This window comes from Colletotrichum acutatum, assembly GCF_030867785.1.
Source record: "Colletotrichum acutatum strain CBS 112980 chromosome Unknown BDZ83scaffold_3, whole genome shotgun sequence".
Classification (NCBI taxonomy): domain Eukaryota; kingdom Fungi; phylum Ascomycota; class Sordariomycetes; order Glomerellales; family Glomerellaceae; genus Colletotrichum; species Colletotrichum acutatum.
In genome coordinates, this window is record NW_026848997.1 from 433,447 (window position 1) to 449,214 (window position 15,768).

The window sequence follows — 15,768 nt, forward strand, 5'->3', positions numbered from 1 at the left end:
GATGTGTAGTATGCTTCAATGTAGCGTATCTCGTAGTATCCATGGCTCAGTAAGGTATAGTAAGGGAAGATAGGCCACCCCGACCTACGCCGACATAGATCACACATGTAAACGTCGGGTAAGAGATGGTACACTGAGATGAAGTGGAGGCGGGATCGACAGATATACTGTGCGTAGGTGCTCATTCGCGCATATGGTACTCAACCCCGGACCCGTTTCATTCCAATCCCGTCGGACAGTTTCAAAAATAAGCCTCTGGTTGCATTGGCTCTCGGGGCGATCACTGACTCGCCATGCAATCGTACAGAAATACCTACAACTGCGGAGCGACCGAGACAACGACCAGGCAAGGATACAACCCCCTTTTTACTATTTTGACAACTCCCAAGAGTTCCCAAGTGTTGCTGAACCATTCAATTCAATCGCATGTGGGGGCCACCCGCGCGAACAACTCACCATCGTCAAACCACTAGCCATCGTGGGGGGTTGGCGACTTTATTTTAGTAGGGCGCTCTCGTCCTTCTAAATAAAGGCAATGTATGAGACGCGGACAGCATCCCGCACCACGGTCGAGAGAGAGCCAAGAGAAGGACAAGAAATAATTGAAACGTTCATCGCCAAGACCAGCGCGAGACGGCAGCCACAAGCTTTTCTTGCTCTCTTACTCTTTTACCGCTCATAGCAGATCCTCATCGCCTGCTAACTAAGCCTACTTCACTGTGATTGTCGCTGGCATCCTTTCTACCGCCCTCGGAAACCGATGATACTCCAAACCTGCCAAGGTGCAGCCAAGATTTTCGGGCCACCAGCCGATTGCAGCGCCAGACGTCTGTGGCCGAGCCTCAATTAGCAGCCTTCCAAAATAGACATGATAGTCCTGGCTACTGTCCAAACTGTAAAGAATAGGACGTGAAAAGAGGAGACGAAGGCAAATGGCGGGTTCTGATGAAGTATATAATCGAGACGAACGAACGCACAGTCTCAGTCTCATCTCTTCACTAGCTCATCATCACACAACAGTCTTCAGCTTCGACTTCATCCGATTCAGACGCCTCGAACTCATCTAATCTCCCCCGCAACTGCCAAACGCCAGACTACCAATTCCCCATTTAAACCAGCAATCATGCGTGGCATCTTCTTCACCGTCTTCACCCTCATGGCCGCCGTCGCCGCGCAGGCACCATACACCGGACCTTGCTCTGATACCGCCTGTGGCGTGGAGAGCGAGAACTGCGACGCCCAAGGCCGCCAGTGCTTTCCATTCCCCAACATCGCCCCAGCGCTCCGCGAGGGCTGTGTCTGCGGTTCTGGTTAAACCGACATACAAAAGAATTGGAATTTCATAGGCGTGAGTACGGACCACTACCCCATGATGTAACAATCATCATCTCATACTCGATACAGGTTTTGGGATCAGACTCGGCAAAGATCAAAGCGGCAAGGCGCGCATAAAAGGGCCACCGGAACCTCATTTAGAAAGGTTCCGTAGAACATGGCACACAAGCGACACTTTGGCGCCAAGGACATCGAGTATACCAGCATTGTTACTTCCATAGCGCTAGATATTGGCTCTTGATTACTTAGCGAATTCATTGCATTTGAAATTCCAGATGTTCACTAAACGTGAAGGAGCCCTGTGCTCCGGCCGTATTCGGGACTCGACCTAGTTCTGGTGATAGTATCTTTTCAGATCCAATTCTAATCTTCCAAGGAGAAGAGCTTGCAACCATCATCAACCTCATGATGTAGGGCTTCCCCAAGCAATGGACTACTGTGATCAGAGGCGAAAGACGAGAAAGACGTGATTCGTTCGCTGACTGAATCCGTTAGCTGTTTGAGTCAGTTTATGCCCGAGAGAAGAGCTTGGCGTTGCTTGACGGACATCATTCCGAGCAAAACCGCCCAGCCCGGGGCCGCGCGAAGCCATACTCTTAGGAAGCTTGTGTCGCGGGTTTCTCAAAGGGATGAACCTGGCTGAGATCTTGACCTCAAATGCGGAGAAGACCGTTGAGGAATTCAGGAGACGACGACGCAGCCAAGTTAACTTCGCCATTCCCATGGCTCATACTTTGGTGGATGTTTAACTACGCCATCGTCCAAGGATTACTTGTTCTTTACAGTCTTCATTGAAAATGCCGACTTACTCGGTCGTAGTGCATGATTCTGCGCATCCGGCTGACAGCAGTACCTGTCATCTGCGAGCGTTTGGGCACGGCTGGCTCCAGAATCAAGATAGTTAGACTGAACCGAATGGGCATATTCGTTGAGAACTCGAGGCCCTAAGGTCTTGTTCGTCCTGTCCCTCTCTTTTCAAAGACGGGACCTTTCAAGTCTCAACATCGGATCAAGATCCCATGACCTTGCTCAAGTCTGTCTCAGCGGTATCCTGCTTTCTTCAGACTACACCCTTCACACATGGTCCCCGAGGCTTAAAGCCGAACTTGAGATCAGAGGGTCCCGTCACAGTTGTGTTCATGGCCATATTATCGACCTCCTCCAACGGTACTCTCTCAAAGGCCCTTGATAGGCTAGCGATTACCATAAAGGTTTCATCAAGAGACACTCGCTTGCCCAGGCAACTCCGTCTGCCTTGAATTAGCACAGGTAGTGGCAGGTCAGTCCGTAAGCTACCTTCCAAGTCCTACCATCTCTAGGAGACAAAAACACCCAAGTCTCCAGACTCATCATTTAATGCCTCTGTATCCAGTTCAATAGCCCAAGAATTCGCAAAAAGTGTCGCTCCACTGTCGATACGCTTACCATAGATCTCATTCTCCCTCTCGGCTCTTCATGGGATACTTCCCGGCGAAACCAATCACCAGCACATGACTTCTGACACCACAGCATCGATGTTAGCCAACTTAGCCCGGTCCGCAAAGCGCGGCGGCCGCTTTCTGCTAACGAATAAAATAATCTGCGATCGCGCCACGTAGTCTGGATTCGCGTGTGCAGCGACCAAAGGCCAGAGCACCTGCCGCGTATCAGTCTCCATCTGCCTTGAACACTCGTTGCGAGGGTGAAGGCCTGATCTATTTCCGACGACGAATAGCCGGTCTCGGCGTACTTGGCGGTCACTGCTCGTGCTTGCACTCGCACCCAATATGACAGAATTTCCATCTGAGGTTGATCACATACGACCACACCCATCGGAGAATTCGGGATCCCGTCCGCTCTCCCATAGACAAGCCGATGAGGGCCAGATTAGTAGTTGAGTCGGTGACGATCAGCGAATACCTGGTGTTGTATGTTTTTTGACGTTCCTTTTGTTCAGTGGTGGGTCACGATATTGCTTGGATAACAACAGTACCTAGTAAAGCTGACTGGTTGACTTGCTGAAACTTTGGCGCAGCAACGGATCTAAGACTTGGAGCTATCATTCAATAATGGATTCTCGGATGGGCATTATGCTCGTGCATCAAGTGAATCGCGGCTCTCGCTGCCACGCCTCGGTGATCATGTCCATGCTCACAGAGCTCGGCTTATGGCTGCAGTACGCGATGCTTTCTCAAACAGCTCAATTTGTGCGGCGGCGGTGTCGCGAAACACCTTGGGAACGATCCCAAAGAGTCTCGTCATCATGACTCGTCCATGTGCCCTAAAATCCATTCATCCCACTTTAGGAGCAGTCTCTCTTCAGGTGAGCGATGAAGGTCCCCAATGATATGGAGCTTGATGGGCTTTGAGGTCGCCTCATTATTCTTGGCTTTTTGATACCAGAAAGAAGACCGTCACCAGTTCGACTGCCCCCCGCTTGGCTGATTGAGTTGCTGGCCTATCGTTGTCCAGACAAATCACGGGAAAATGTTGGGCCTGGGCATGTAGAGATAGCAACAGGGCGAAACACGGATGGTGCAGACAACTTGGTTATTAATAGTGATCGCACCATTCCCTACCCAGGATATGCAATTGAGCGGAGTCGTCAAGAAATCGTTCCGGGGCATCTTCGACCATCGGATCAAGGAACAATGACCTTTGGAACCTCACCTATCGTGCTCAGTCACTTCCTTTCGGCATCATAACGCAAGAACAATTGATATGTATCCGTACCTTACTGACCAAAAGACAGCCGTCCGGAAAGATTCACACTAGCCGGTTCCGCTGCGTCACAGATTGTATGACTGGCTAGTTGATTCGGATGAACTGCCAGGATCTACCATAAGCTCCGCTCCGGAAGCAACACCGGGCGGGGCCGGACCGTTTGGACTAGCGGCTCGTTTTGACCGGCGGGTAACGGAAGCGGGGCCCCTAAGAGCTAGCAAGATAACCTCATAGGGCAAGATAGTGCTGACAGAGACTACAACATCACGGGCAAGGCGAGAGGCCTGAAGCCAAATGGCGTATATGCATTTCTAGACAGAGTCTAAACAATCCCGTTGTTCAGCTAGGTCACCCATGTAGCTTAACGTCTGAAATTCCATCAAAAGCCGTCTTGAGCAAGGATACTCATGCCTCCGCCTCCGGTTTTTGCGCATAGACAACGAAGCTGTAATCATTGTTGTTAGCCAAATGTCTCGTGGTCCTTCAAACTAAAGGGAAGTATGGAGGAAACAGCAGACTCACTACTCCATGTAGGGATGGAAGGTTCTAGACTTCAGCTCGCGACGGACGTCTGCGAGAAGTACGATAACCTCCTCCTTGGTCCATCCAAGTACACCGGTAAATAGTCTCAAGGTGAAGGCTTCCAGCCCATCCAAGATTTGCATCAGGTTGATCATGCCTAGCTCCTTGTAGTAGGGGTCTTTCGGCCAGTCCCCAACAGGAATCTTGAACTTCTGGTGGGTGATGTTGACGTAGTCGCCGGTCTCTCTAACCCAGTCCTCCAACTGAGGCCCCGGGTTAGCTTCGCGGTTGACGCGCTTGCACGCATCAAAGAACAACTCCGACCACTTGCTAGTCTGGTGCTCTTCAGTGTAACTACCATCATCTGAAGTGTATCGCAAGTTGAAGTCCTGGAATTCAACCCAGCCGCCAGGGTTCACGTTCCTAAGTTGAGAAAGTTAATGAGAAGGGTAACAAGTGAGCTCCTTGGCCTTGAATACTTACTCATATATCCTCTCCATCAACTTCGGCCAGTCTGCAAGTGACGCAGCCATATCTCTGCAAAATATGAAGTCATACTTCCTAGAGTTGACCCAGGGACTCTCAACATCATCGATCTCGAACTTCACATTTGGCGGAACCCTGCGTGGCCCTGGTTAGTCCTGACAATGTTGCCAAGATTTGTCGGGGTGACACTCACCAAGTTGGCTGAATAGCGCTGAGATCATTTCCCACCACCTATTGCGTTATTCAAGTTTTAGCTCAGGTCCAAAGGGCGATCTGGTTATTCCATGCTTACTTCGGCTTTGGGAAACTCCTCACCCATAAGCATTGCCCCTAGCAGCTATCAATTACTGTTGGTTCAAACAACTCAATCGCAACTTACAGATTCCAGTTCCAGTGCCGATGTCAAGAATCCTGTGGATCTTATCTTCCTCAATCGGGGCCAGAAAAAGCTTCTCTCCGGTAGCTTTGACCATCATCATATGCAAGAAGTCCAGGCGGTCGGCCTCTGTCTTTAGGTTAGACGCATTAGCTAATGAAGTTCTCCTCAATTGAGATTTGATACCGTCATACCTCATCATTAGGACCCCAGTATGCTAGTTCTCGTTAGTCAACTATCATACAGACAACACACCAGTGATACTCACATCCAGATCTGAAAGCATGATAGCGACGACCATGCTCTGTAGGGTAGTCAACCACGCTTGAAGTTATTGATGCCGTATACGAGGACCTCATTGCCTACTTAGCCTCAACTTGAATCATCTCGTGCTCAGCTACTTACCACCGATCATCAATAGTAGACGCGCCGTCAGATCCCTGGCGATTGGGTTAGGACGAGTTCAGTGCAAGCCTGGCGTTTGTAAAACATACAAGGCCCTCATCGTCAACCTCAATTTGACCTGTTGCATCCTCGTGTTCACTTCGTGGCGAGCCAGGTACTGTAGGGGACGCGGTTTTAGACCTCAAAGGCGAAGCAGTCTTTGACCTGCCGGGGGAGCCATTTTTCGCGCGACCAGGGGAGCCAGATGCCGGTGGGCTGTTTGTTGTTCCAGTCATACTGAACGGCGGCCAGGGTTTCTGGGGTTCTGTTCCACAACTTGCGCCAAGAGGTTCAACCTTTGAGTGAACAGAGAGGTTCAGGGAACATTAAATTGGAAGAGGGAGTTGTCAATGGAAAAGATTCGTCAGACAGTCAGTATGGAGAATTTGTACTCAATTTGCCGCTCTTCTTGCGGGCTCCCACAGCTTGTGAGCCCCGTTGTTGGTGCAGGGCACTCAGATGTGCATGCAGAATGCATACAAACGTTCCATTTCATCAAGTCAACGTAGCAAACTTCTATCTTCCAGGGATGTGAGACTAATCAGCTGCTTCTTAGCAAACGGGTAGCGGGGCATGTCAGGCTGTCGCATCTCATATTCGCGGAATCGAGCCCAATAAGAAGTATTCGCTCCAGTCTCCCTGGTCACGATGTGGATATTACAAGGGAAAGCGAAAAAGCCACATCATGCACGAATCAGCTGAGAGAACATTTCTTTCGTCCCCTCGTTGCTGAGAACCCCAAATGGAAGGTGAAGAGACAACAGTCCCGGGCCTCCGGACAGGAGTAGACAAAATATGCATGTCTCATATTCTGGCGGATTACTCGGATAGACACTTTATTTAGGATGGAAGCCTTCTCGATAAAAACGCCATGCTTGCTTTCTATTCACTGCGGCTAACCTAAGCTTCCTCCTCTGGTTTCTGAGCATAAACAACGTGACTGAGAGGTTTCACTATTAGCTAAATCAAGGGCGGGAAATCAGAGAGGAAAAAAACCCACAATTCCATGCGGGCATGGAAGATGCCTGTCTTCAACTCATTTCGACAAGCTGCTAGCATCACCATGACTTCTTCCTTCGTCCAACCAAGTACGCCAGTAAGTAGTCTCAAATTGAAAGCTTCCAAACCATCCAGGATCTGGATGAGGTTGCAGAGACCGAGATCCTTATAATGAGGATCCTTGGGCCAAGTACCAATTGGCAGTTTATACGTCTCATGGGTGACGTTGGTAAAGCCGGCCTCCGTGACCCAGTCCTTGAATAGGGGACCCGGACAGGGCTCACGGCCAATCTGCCTGCAGGTGCTGATGAATGTCTTGTTCATCTTCAGACTTTCGTGCTCATCGGTGATGGAGCCATCATCAGAGCGGTATAGGAGATCCCAGTCTTGAAATTCGACCCAGCCTCCGGCGTTGGTATTGCTTTGAAGACTTGTTAGTAGTGAAATTTAACGACGCGATGTTTGAGCGCTAACTTATAGATATTCTTGACCAACTTAGGCCAGTCAGCGATAGCGCCGGCCATAGACCGGCAGAAAATGTAGTCAAATTTGGTTGTATGCAGCCAAGGGCTTTCGACATCGTCGACCTCAAATTTGACGTTTGATGGTACCCTGCTTCCTGTTAGAAACCATCTCATAAGGGAGAATCAGTGTTTAGCTCGTACCAAGTTGGTTGGTTCGCGCTCAGGTCGTTTCCGATGATCTTTCCAACCGCTCAGTCAGCTCTTGGCCTGCAGTTAAACGACAACTAATTTCCGAAGCCAAATACGCACCTCGGCGTTGGGAAACAAGTCTCCCATCTCCATAGCCCCTGTGTGTCTCGTCAGTTGATGAGAGCGGTAGAGATGGAAAGAGCTTGATCCACTCACAGATTCCAGTCCCAGTGCCAATGTCCAAGATGCGATGAGTCTTGCTCTTCTCAACTGGGGCTAAGTACAACTTGCCAATGGCCTTGAAGATCAAGGTCGAGAGGAAGTCAAGACGATCCATCTCATTCTATACAAATGTAATCGTCAATATGTGTTTCATTACTCTGGATGAAAATATGGCAGCACCTCATCATTTGGAGCATAGTAAGCTGTTGATTGTTAGCTCACGAGAACGAGACACATCGGTGATAGTATGCTGACCTCCACCTCGGAAAGCGTGATAACGACGGCCATGCTCTACAGGATAGTCAACCACACTAGAGCCTAAGGAAGCTGTGTAGGATGATCTGGCTCAAGTTGTGAGTTTCATTCCTGGGAACATTGGGTAAGGTGGAGCCCTACATCTGGTCATCAATCGTTGAGGCCCCATCGCCGACCTGGCCCCTATATTAGCGAGATCGGTATTCATTCAAGTATGAGAAAATAGACTACGAACACTGAGTCCTTCGTCAACCTCAATATCATCTGCATCTTCGTCTGCAACTTGGCCCGCGGGTGAGTTCTGGGCTACTGGTGAAGCAGTCTTTGATCGCGATAGACTCCGGTTTTTCGGTGACGCGGTCTTTGAATTGGTGGGAGATACAGCCGTTGCCGCCGGGGGAGAGGCGGGCACCGGCGATTGAGCGCTTGGTGACCCGGTCATCATGGATTTCGTCCCGGGAGTCCGGTTCAAGTAACGCAATTCTATGAAACTCGGGGATGATGAAGAATGACTGAAACGGCGAACAACAGTGGAAAAGACTCTGTGAAAGGTAGATCAAGCCAGACAGTCAGCCAGCTTTGTACTCGCTGTTGGTTTCCCTGCATCCTGCGGGCTCTCGGCTATTTGGCACCTCGATGTTGGTGCGCAAAATGTGTTCAGCCATGCAGAATACGCAAACAAACGTGCCATTCATCAGCTTTGCTTGCATGTCTCCGGGATGTATAGCAAATGAGAGCGTTGCCAACGGTTCCAGCAGCGGGGTGTTGGCCGTTGGTTGCAGCCAGGCTTTGTTCAGTAGAGACCAATTAAGACGGTTGGTTCCGGTCTCCCCGGCCTTGCTGTGGATACTAAATCCGTCTAATCCGGAGCGATGCATAAAACAACAAGCGAACCCCTCTCTAGGAGTTATCGTTACTGGATTGGACCGGAAAGCTGATAGAGGGCTGCGCCAACCGAGGCAGGCCGAGCAAACCATGGCCTTGCCTCTCAATACTCAATGCCTTGTGGCTGTGTGGCATCTCGATGTTGATCTCATGAAGATAAGTAAGTAGCCTGAGCCTTGATTCAGAACTAGGTATAGCCAGACTTAACAACAATAGAGCTGTTGGAGTCATTGCCATGCATTGGTATCATTGGCCAAGTTCCCTCCTCGGCCACACACAGCCTGAGGTTACTTTTCAAGACGGCATATTTATGTACCTCACACGGGTAGAAGTTTTCTGCATACTGCTTACAACATTTCTTACTCTGGCCTCTGTCCATAGACTACATGACTGTTGGTCTTGTCAGCCACATTTCGTCGTACCTTGTTCTTCCTAAGGCGGTACTCACAATTCGCCATAGGCGTGAAAGACTTGCGATCTCAGCTCTTGTCGAACTTCGGACAGCTGTGTCGATACCTCTTCTTCTGTTTTGCCAAGAACTCCGCAAAACAGCCTCAATGTGAACGCTTCGAGCCCGTCTAGAAGCTGTATCAAGTTGCCTAGGCCGATGTCTTGGTGGTACTCGTCTTTAGCCCACGGCCCGAGAGGCACCCTGATTGCCTTATGCCCGATATTGATGAATCCTGCATCTTTCACCCAGTGCTCCAGCTTGGATCCAGGGCATGGCTCGATACCACAGAGCTTGGCTGCTTTCAGAAACTCATGATCCCACTGGTATGTTTTATGATGGGGCTTTAGGCTATGGTTGAGGGACGAGAATTCAAAGTCATAGTCCTGAAACTCAACCCATCCGCCTGGCCGGAGATTTCTGTGCGAAAAGAAGGTAATCAGACATCCAATATTGCGCCGCTTCCATTCAGTGCCACATACTCATATGCTCTACTCACTAGTGTTGGCCAGTCGGAGAGAGATCCAGCCATGTAGCGGCTGAAGATTAAGTCGAATTGGTCCCCATAAAGCCAATCACTTTCAACATCATCAATCTCAAACCTGACATTGGATGGAACACTTTCAAAAATTAGCTATACGTCAGAGATTCGAGATGCGGTGGGAAGCTGCATATCCTACAGTCTTGGTTGCACGGGACTCAAGTCGTTCCCGATGATCTGCTGACTCTTAGTTTCCGGCCGTATCATCAGATCCTAGTAGTACATACCAAGGCGTTCGGGAAGGCATCACCCATCTCAATCGCCCCTTCCAGTCATAAGCTTAAATACTCTGGAAAAATGTCTTTCGGGACTCACAGATACCTGTGCCAGTACCAATGTCTAGTACTCGATGCAATCTCTTCTCGTCAATCGGGGCTAGAAAGAGGCTGTACCGAAGGAATTTCAGGACTAGCTCGTGATTGTAGTCCAAACGGCCTAGTTCATCCTTGCAGTACCAAGAACTTCTTGTCAGAACAAGTGGCCTTCTTCCAAATTTCGAGGTTTCTTACCTCGTCATTGGGAGCAAAGTACGCCGTGTCAAAGTCAGCAGGGTCCTGCGGCAAGGATTCAGCACACTCACCTCCTGCTCTAAACGCATGGTATCGCCGCCCATGTTCTGTAGGGTAGTCCACGACACTAGAGGTCACCGACTTGGTGTACGAAGACCTGCTTTATTAGCTCTAATCGCGTGTAGCAACTCAAGTTCTCCATACATCCGCTCGTCAAGGGTCGAATCATTGTCCTTGTGAATATAAGCCGACTGTGTTACATCTATAATAGGGCGGTCTATAGACAACTCACACTGTCGCCAACCTCGAGTTCAATACCTTCATCACTAGTGTCTGAGGCAATGCTCATAGGGGAGGCAGCATCGGATCTATCCGAGGAACCTCCTTCGGGGGCGCTCATCTGGACTGCCGTCCCGGTGTACTAAGCAGCTGTTCCGAGCGACTAGTTCAAGGCCAAACAAATGGGTCTACACTGTAGCGAAATCCCCGAGATAGTGGAGAGAAACACTCGCGAAGTGGCCGCGACCCGGCTTCCAAGGTTTTGTATGCGACGATAAAGTCTGTCTCTCACATATCGCAACTCAGGCAACCACGACCGAGTCTGTTGGTGATAGAATCATACAGCATGCAGACGACCCAAGCTAGAATTCCTAATGTCCTACACCGGTCGTAATCCTGCAGAGTCCCGAAGTCGGGAGCTAATCGGCAGCCTGCGATTTGGCGCTTCGCTTCCAACGGCTGGGCACTGTTGTCCTTGGCTGCAGTGAGACCAATCACGTCTTTGTGAGTTGATCGCCCCTGTCTCTGATCTGTACCATGTTGGGCGCATGACACGGCCCAACTTGCTTCATGGACTGTGGGAAGAGGGAAAAGAAACTACATGCATATTTCGAGCCCGACAGGAGGGGAGACGAGCAGGTAGGAACGGTCTCGATGTCTTCCATCTGTGCGGACCACAGAAGTCCGCAACAGTCCTACCATGCGAGCGACTAGAAGATGTAAGCATTGCGATCGATTGAGGGAGAAAACTGTCAGATAACTGTCTTTTCCCTTACATCTCATATTCGAGATGATCAACATCTAGTGAATATCCCAGCGTTCCAGGTACCTTCGGCGAGAACTCCGTCTCCGAAGGCGTGGAGACAAGGAACGGCTTCAAACCCCGCTCCGTCTCAGCCGACTCAAGAATTGATGGGACTGCAGCTCGAGCATGTGTATGCCGAAAAGTGCTGCATATACCGGAGCGAGGTCGTGTGGCCCGCAAGGTCTAGCGTCTCCGCTGGCTCTACGCTTATCCAAATATCCATTCATTACTGTCTCAATAGCCTCTTCTACAATCAGCCCGTGTATCCTGATCCTAAGACCACTTTCTCCAGTTTCGTCGCCTTCATGATTGTCTTGGGTGGCTGCAGATATGCTGATCGAAAGTTCCACGTCTACAGTGGCTTCCCTGACTTGTTTGGCTTGTTCTTGATCGAAGTATGGGCCACTGATGTAGTTGGCCTCGGTCGTTGAGTTCATCCGTTCTTGCGCGTCGGGGTCTTTCGCTTCTTTGAGGAAATCGTGGATGGGAACTCGGATCTTGTATCCAAGAATTGGGTCGACGTTTATGGATGAGGTCGTCAGCTTGGGGGACGTCGAGACTGGCGCTTGCGCCATGGTCGGCTTCTGTTTGTTTACTTTAGGCATTTTTGGACTTTGATCTTAGAAAGTTTAGCCATGTATCATAGCGCAATACTCAGTATCTACTGCCTACTTTATATATGGTCAGGAGGTGACAACAAGGTACCAATTTGTGGCAACGGAGATGTTACGGAACTCTGAATTCCTTGAGCACCTGGATTGCACCTCTACGTCTTGTCTAAAGTGCATAAACACTTTCAGTGGACCAAATGTCACTAAGTTTATGTCACACATTCATTTACGATATCAAGTGAACTCATCTAGGTCTTTCTGAGTCCTAGTACTTTCTTTGACTCTCTTCTTGCAGAGGCGATTTTGTTTACGAATCTACTGCCATAAATAATGGAAATAAGATTTATTTACTCGACGTACAGGATGCACAAGCAGCAAGGGTGTGTCTTCAATAAGATTGGAGACAACAAACGATCTCTGAGGCGTACCCACATGCAGCACTGAAGGTGAGATGCTTGGGGTTTGAGAGGCTGAACTGCGTGATGAGTCGGGTATAGTGGTAGGATCTTCCAGACGCAGCAAAAATCAGCCGATCGGTTATGAATCAAGTCTAACTGTTTGATGTGCTTCGTTTAGGCGTCTGATCATGATATTGACCGAAAATCGAAACGCTATTTCGGTCAATCATGGGAGCATCACTGCCCACGACCCTACAACGAGGGAGGTCTCATGTCGAAAGCCTGTGCGGCCCAAGCCCAAGCAACCTTGCCCTCCTCATATCCGTACAAAGCATGCTCATAGACAGTCACCTCCCCATCAGGGCCGTTCTTCTGCAGATTCTTGTTCTGAGGTACGCCTGAGATGGACAGCCTGACGGCGATCTGCTGCTTCTTCACATCAACCACAAACTCGTCAACCTCATACTTGAGTCCGGCGATGACAGGCAGCAGAATCTTGCCCAGGAACCCCACGGCCCCGACCGCCGGCACCAGGTTTCCGTGCATCGAGATCGTCTCCGCCCACAGCGCCGGCAGCACGGTGGGCATCGTGCCGTCGTTGTAGCTGTAGATGTACTTGCGGTACAGCGCCTCGATCTCGGCGGCCGAGATTGGGTTCTGGGAGGCCTTGGCGGCGTACTCGGGCACGAACGGCGGCGCGGGCACGGGACCTGCTCCCCGGCTTTGTTGGTTCGCGACCTGGTAGAGACGGGCAATCTTGCCGTTCTCGAAGAAGACGAGAACGAGGTCCCAGACCTTGGATGGGGTTCCCTCAGGGGCATCGCTTGTGGTTGTGACGAGGCGGGTGCCGAGGGATTGGGCGGCCTCGTTGACGGTTAACTGGTCTGCGCTGAGGAGGCTGCCCTTCTCGGCCGTCGTGGTGAGGCGGTTGATGAATTGGTCTCTGCTTTCTGTGTTTTCGTTGTAGGTTGCTCTCACTACAGGCTGGAGGTGGTTGTGGACTTCATCCCACTTCTTGTTGTTCACTGCTTCCAGAAAGGCCTGGAAGATGGAAATGATGTCTTGAGATGCCATTTTGAAGCGGATGGGAGGGTCGTGTGTTTTGAGTCTTCGATTTTCTTTCTCGAGAGATGCGTGCGAAGGTCTGGTATGATCTGGATGTCCGAGTCACAGTTGAGATAATGCTCTCCATTGTTATATATCCGTAGATTCATCAGCTTCTCGTACCTCTGGCTCGTCATCGCCGCCAAGGGTAGCCAAGAGACTTCGGTCTCGCAGAAATGACACTGAACGGGCGTTGCAGACGTGTAAGTCGGACCGTCAGCAAGGACCGACGGGCCGCTTTCGTTTGGCCGCCATCTTAATTGGGTCAAAAATTGCTCATATGCCGGGCACAGAGCCTCATTGTAGTATTTCCGTATTAGGACAATAGGAGTAGTCTGTATCGGCGGGGGTGGAGGCGGGTCTCGGATAAAAATGTTCTTTTCAGTAACTCTTTACCGAGTTTACGGCGAGGTGTTCTTCTTAAAGGAAACCCATAGCCAGTTGTTAATGACAGAACTTTATTATACTTTCCCGAGCTTCTAAAGTTTGCTTCAACACACTTACTGGTAATTTCCTTTGCGTAACGTAGTCTGGCCTCTACTCACAATGCAAGGCACTAGGTTTGCCATTGCTTGCAGTGGACCTCGACTTGCATCCGAACTGCAGCTTGACTTGAGCTGACAATGTCATCTGATAATCTTTGACACGCAACTCTTTCTCATATCATCAGTTCTGCCAAGCAGCCCCTGAGAATTACAAGTTGGAAGCTGTCGGCCGACCGCCTCTACGGTTTTGTAGGTGGGTGGGTCGCCTGAGAGCTCGGCTCGTCGCTGGTGGGTACCGGCTTGGCACCGGCCCCGCCTCCACGTCCGCCTCCGGCCAGCACCGCCGACGTACTTGCGATGACTTCGGCCCTTGCCATTTCAAGTTGGTCAGTTGCTCTGAGTCCCTATAACACCCTGGACGGAAGAGGAAACGAAGCTTACCCAACTTCTGACTCTTGAGTGAGTCCTACTTCCGATGGCTGCCTGAACTGTGCATGATGCATCTCGAAGTATCACCCTACGATGATGCTAGTCTCTAGCTGATCAATTGGCAGAATTAAGTTTCAGATCGCATTTGATGAACTGTTGCAGAGAAAAGGAAATGCATATTGTTCCATGAACGGCAATAAGGGCTGTCGCCTCATGGAAATCTCACCATGCTCTCAGTAGACGTCTAGTCGGGACCATCGTGATTGACGTTGCCCGGATTACCAACAGTTTGGACCGACTTTGAACAGAATTTCGATCAAAACTAGCTGTGAGGTTGTGATAAGTCTGTGACACGACCAATGAGAAACACAAACCCATTTCTCATCCTGGCACGTCGCTCTCACCGTGCGGCATTTCATCAATGCTGTTGCCTGATTTAGGCACTGCTTCCCTTGGTGCCATCGCTTGGTTTCAGTTCCTTGCATAGCATGTTGTGTTCAGTGTTTGGAGCCAAGATCGAGGTTTCCTTGGTGCCTGTTCATGTTGATGGTTGGTACAAGATGCGATCGCCTAGAACCAAATGAAAGTGCATTCGCGTTACTGGCATAAAACCCCACGTTGCCTCTGTGGTTGGAAAAACCGAACTTCGTCTGCATTCTCACCGACAACCGATGCATCTCCATCAACTAAACATAATTCGTCGAAAGTTAACATACATATCGGTACTTACACCTCCAAACAATAACCATGGCCGCCGCCGCCGAGTCTGCCCCCTATACGGGTCCCTCTCCCCGCGAGATGATCGAAAGCCACACTCTGGCACAGGAGATCATCAACCGCAACAATGACGCCTGCCCCATCCTCGACTCTGATGAGCTGTCTCTCCTCTTCGATTTCGTCAAAGACCCATCGCAGGCCCGCTCTCTCCTCGAGACTCGCGGACTGGCCGACGAACCCACCAAGACTGGTAGTCTTGTGGCCTACGTCATCTCACTACACGGCACCAACAATGCGGCTCTCACTGACGAGGAGATCCAGATGCTCAATCAATGGTTTCAGAATGGCCAGAGGGTTTAATGAGATGAAGAAACATCCAGGGCGGGAATGGCATGTTCCATGTTCGCACGTCTAAGTCGTACTAGTGGCGAAGGGGCTTCACTTCGACATGGCAGCGGTCATTCTGTGGGCGGGAGCAGCTAGCTTGACTGTTCAGTGACCGACCAAGCTTGTCACGTATTCAATAAATACTCTCACAGATGGCGACAACGTCTGGGCTCAA

General features: G+C 50.2%; 6 protein-coding genes across 6 annotated transcripts; 2 read left to right on the forward strand and 4 right to left on the reverse strand.

Moving 5' to 3' along the window:
* Positions 1–1,123: 1,123 nt before the first annotated feature.
* On the forward strand, positions 1,124–1,452 carry BDZ83DRAFT_746676 (uncharacterized protein; the record flags this gene model as incomplete). Its single annotated transcript, XM_060513307.1, has 2 exons — positions 1,124–1,297; positions 1,405–1,452. The coding sequence occupies 2 exons, from the start codon at positions 1,124–1,126 to the stop codon at positions 1,450–1,452; spliced, it is 222 nt and encodes a 73-aa protein (XP_060371331.1).
* Positions 1,453–4,284: 2,832 nt separating this feature from the next.
* On the reverse strand, positions 4,285–6,332 carry BDZ83DRAFT_598641 (methyltransferase domain-containing protein). Its single transcript, XM_060506961.1, has 10 exons — positions 5,917–6,332; positions 5,828–5,862; positions 5,691–5,776; positions 5,617–5,639; positions 5,426–5,555; positions 5,339–5,376; positions 5,240–5,277; positions 5,044–5,181; positions 4,561–4,983; positions 4,285–4,483 (listed from the first exon to the last, which is right to left on the reverse strand). Exons 1-10 carry the CDS (start codon positions 6,100–6,102, stop codon positions 4,444–4,446), a joined length of 1,137 nt encoding a protein of 378 aa, XP_060371332.1. The 5' UTR covers positions 6,103–6,332; the 3' UTR covers positions 4,285–4,443.
* A 290-nt stretch (positions 6,333–6,622) lies between these two features.
* BDZ83DRAFT_598648 (methyltransferase domain-containing protein) lies at positions 6,623–8,705 on the reverse strand. Its single transcript, XM_060506962.1, has 10 exons — positions 8,231–8,705; positions 8,137–8,171; positions 7,996–8,081; positions 7,921–7,943; positions 7,735–7,861; positions 7,639–7,676; positions 7,531–7,568; positions 7,340–7,477; positions 6,867–7,286; positions 6,623–6,806 (listed from the first exon to the last, which is right to left on the reverse strand). Exons 1-10 carry the CDS (start codon positions 8,438–8,440, stop codon positions 6,767–6,769), a joined length of 1,155 nt encoding a protein of 384 aa, XP_060371333.1. The 5' UTR covers positions 8,441–8,705; the 3' UTR covers positions 6,623–6,766.
* Positions 8,706–9,324: 619 nt separating this feature from the next.
* On the reverse strand, positions 9,325–12,037 carry BDZ83DRAFT_715149 (UMTA methyltransferase; the record flags this gene model as incomplete). The annotated part of the gene is made up of 6 exons (XM_060511716.1): positions 9,325–9,748; positions 9,811–9,948; positions 10,009–10,055; positions 10,097–10,134; positions 10,185–10,314; positions 12,023–12,037. The coding sequence occupies 6 exons, from the start codon at positions 12,035–12,037 to the stop codon at positions 9,325–9,327; spliced, it is 792 nt and encodes a 263-aa protein (XP_060371334.1).
* A 355-nt stretch (positions 12,038–12,392) lies between these two features.
* BDZ83DRAFT_598661 (uncharacterized protein) lies at positions 12,393–13,994 on the reverse strand. Its single transcript, XM_060506963.1, has 2 exons — positions 13,699–13,994; positions 12,393–13,625 (listed from the first exon to the last, which is right to left on the reverse strand). Exon 2 carries the CDS (start codon positions 13,543–13,545, stop codon positions 12,724–12,726), a length of 822 nt encoding a protein of 273 aa, XP_060371335.1. The 5' UTR covers positions 13,546–13,625; positions 13,699–13,994; the 3' UTR covers positions 12,393–12,723.
* Positions 13,995–15,236: 1,242 nt separating this feature from the next.
* Positions 15,237–15,566, forward strand: BDZ83DRAFT_746681 (uncharacterized protein; the record flags this gene model as incomplete). The annotated part of the gene is made up of 1 exon (XM_060513308.1): positions 15,237–15,566. One exon carries the CDS (start codon positions 15,237–15,239, stop codon positions 15,564–15,566), a length of 330 nt encoding a protein of 109 aa, XP_060371336.1.
* Between the last annotated feature and the right edge of the window lie 202 nt (positions 15,567–15,768).

What these genes read in the sequence shown, in the direction of transcription:
- BDZ83DRAFT_598641 (XM_060506961.1), bottom strand. Translation starts at nt 6,102, where the DNA reads ATGACTGGAACAACAAACAGCCCACCGGCATCTGGCTCCCCTGGTCGC. An exon ending in TCTACTATTGATGATCGGTG is followed by an intron (nt 5,777 to 5,827) that starts GTAAGTAGCTGA and finishes GTAGGCAATGAG; the next exon opens with GTCCTCGTATACGGCATCAA. An exon ending in AGCGCTATTCAGCCAACTTG is followed by an intron (nt 5,182 to 5,239) that starts GTGAGTGTCACC and finishes AGGGCCACGCAG; the next exon opens with GGTTCCGCCAAATGTGAAGT.
- BDZ83DRAFT_598661 (XM_060506963.1), bottom strand. Translation starts at nt 13,545, where the DNA reads ATGGCATCTCAAGACATCATTTCCATCTTCCAGGCCTTTCTGGAAGCA.
- BDZ83DRAFT_598648 (XM_060506962.1), bottom strand. Translation starts at nt 8,440, where the DNA reads ATGATGACCGGGTCACCAAGCGCTCAATCGCCGGTGCCCGCCTCTCCC. An exon ending in TGGCACTGGGACTGGAATCT is followed by an intron (nt 7,677 to 7,734) that starts GTGAGTGGATCA and finishes CGAGACACACAG; the next exon opens with GGGCTATGGAGATGGGAGAC. An exon ending in TTCCATGCCCGCATGGAATT is followed by an intron (nt 6,807 to 6,866) that starts GTGGGTTTTTTT and finishes GAAACCTCTCAG; the next exon opens with TCACGTTGTTTATGCTCAGA.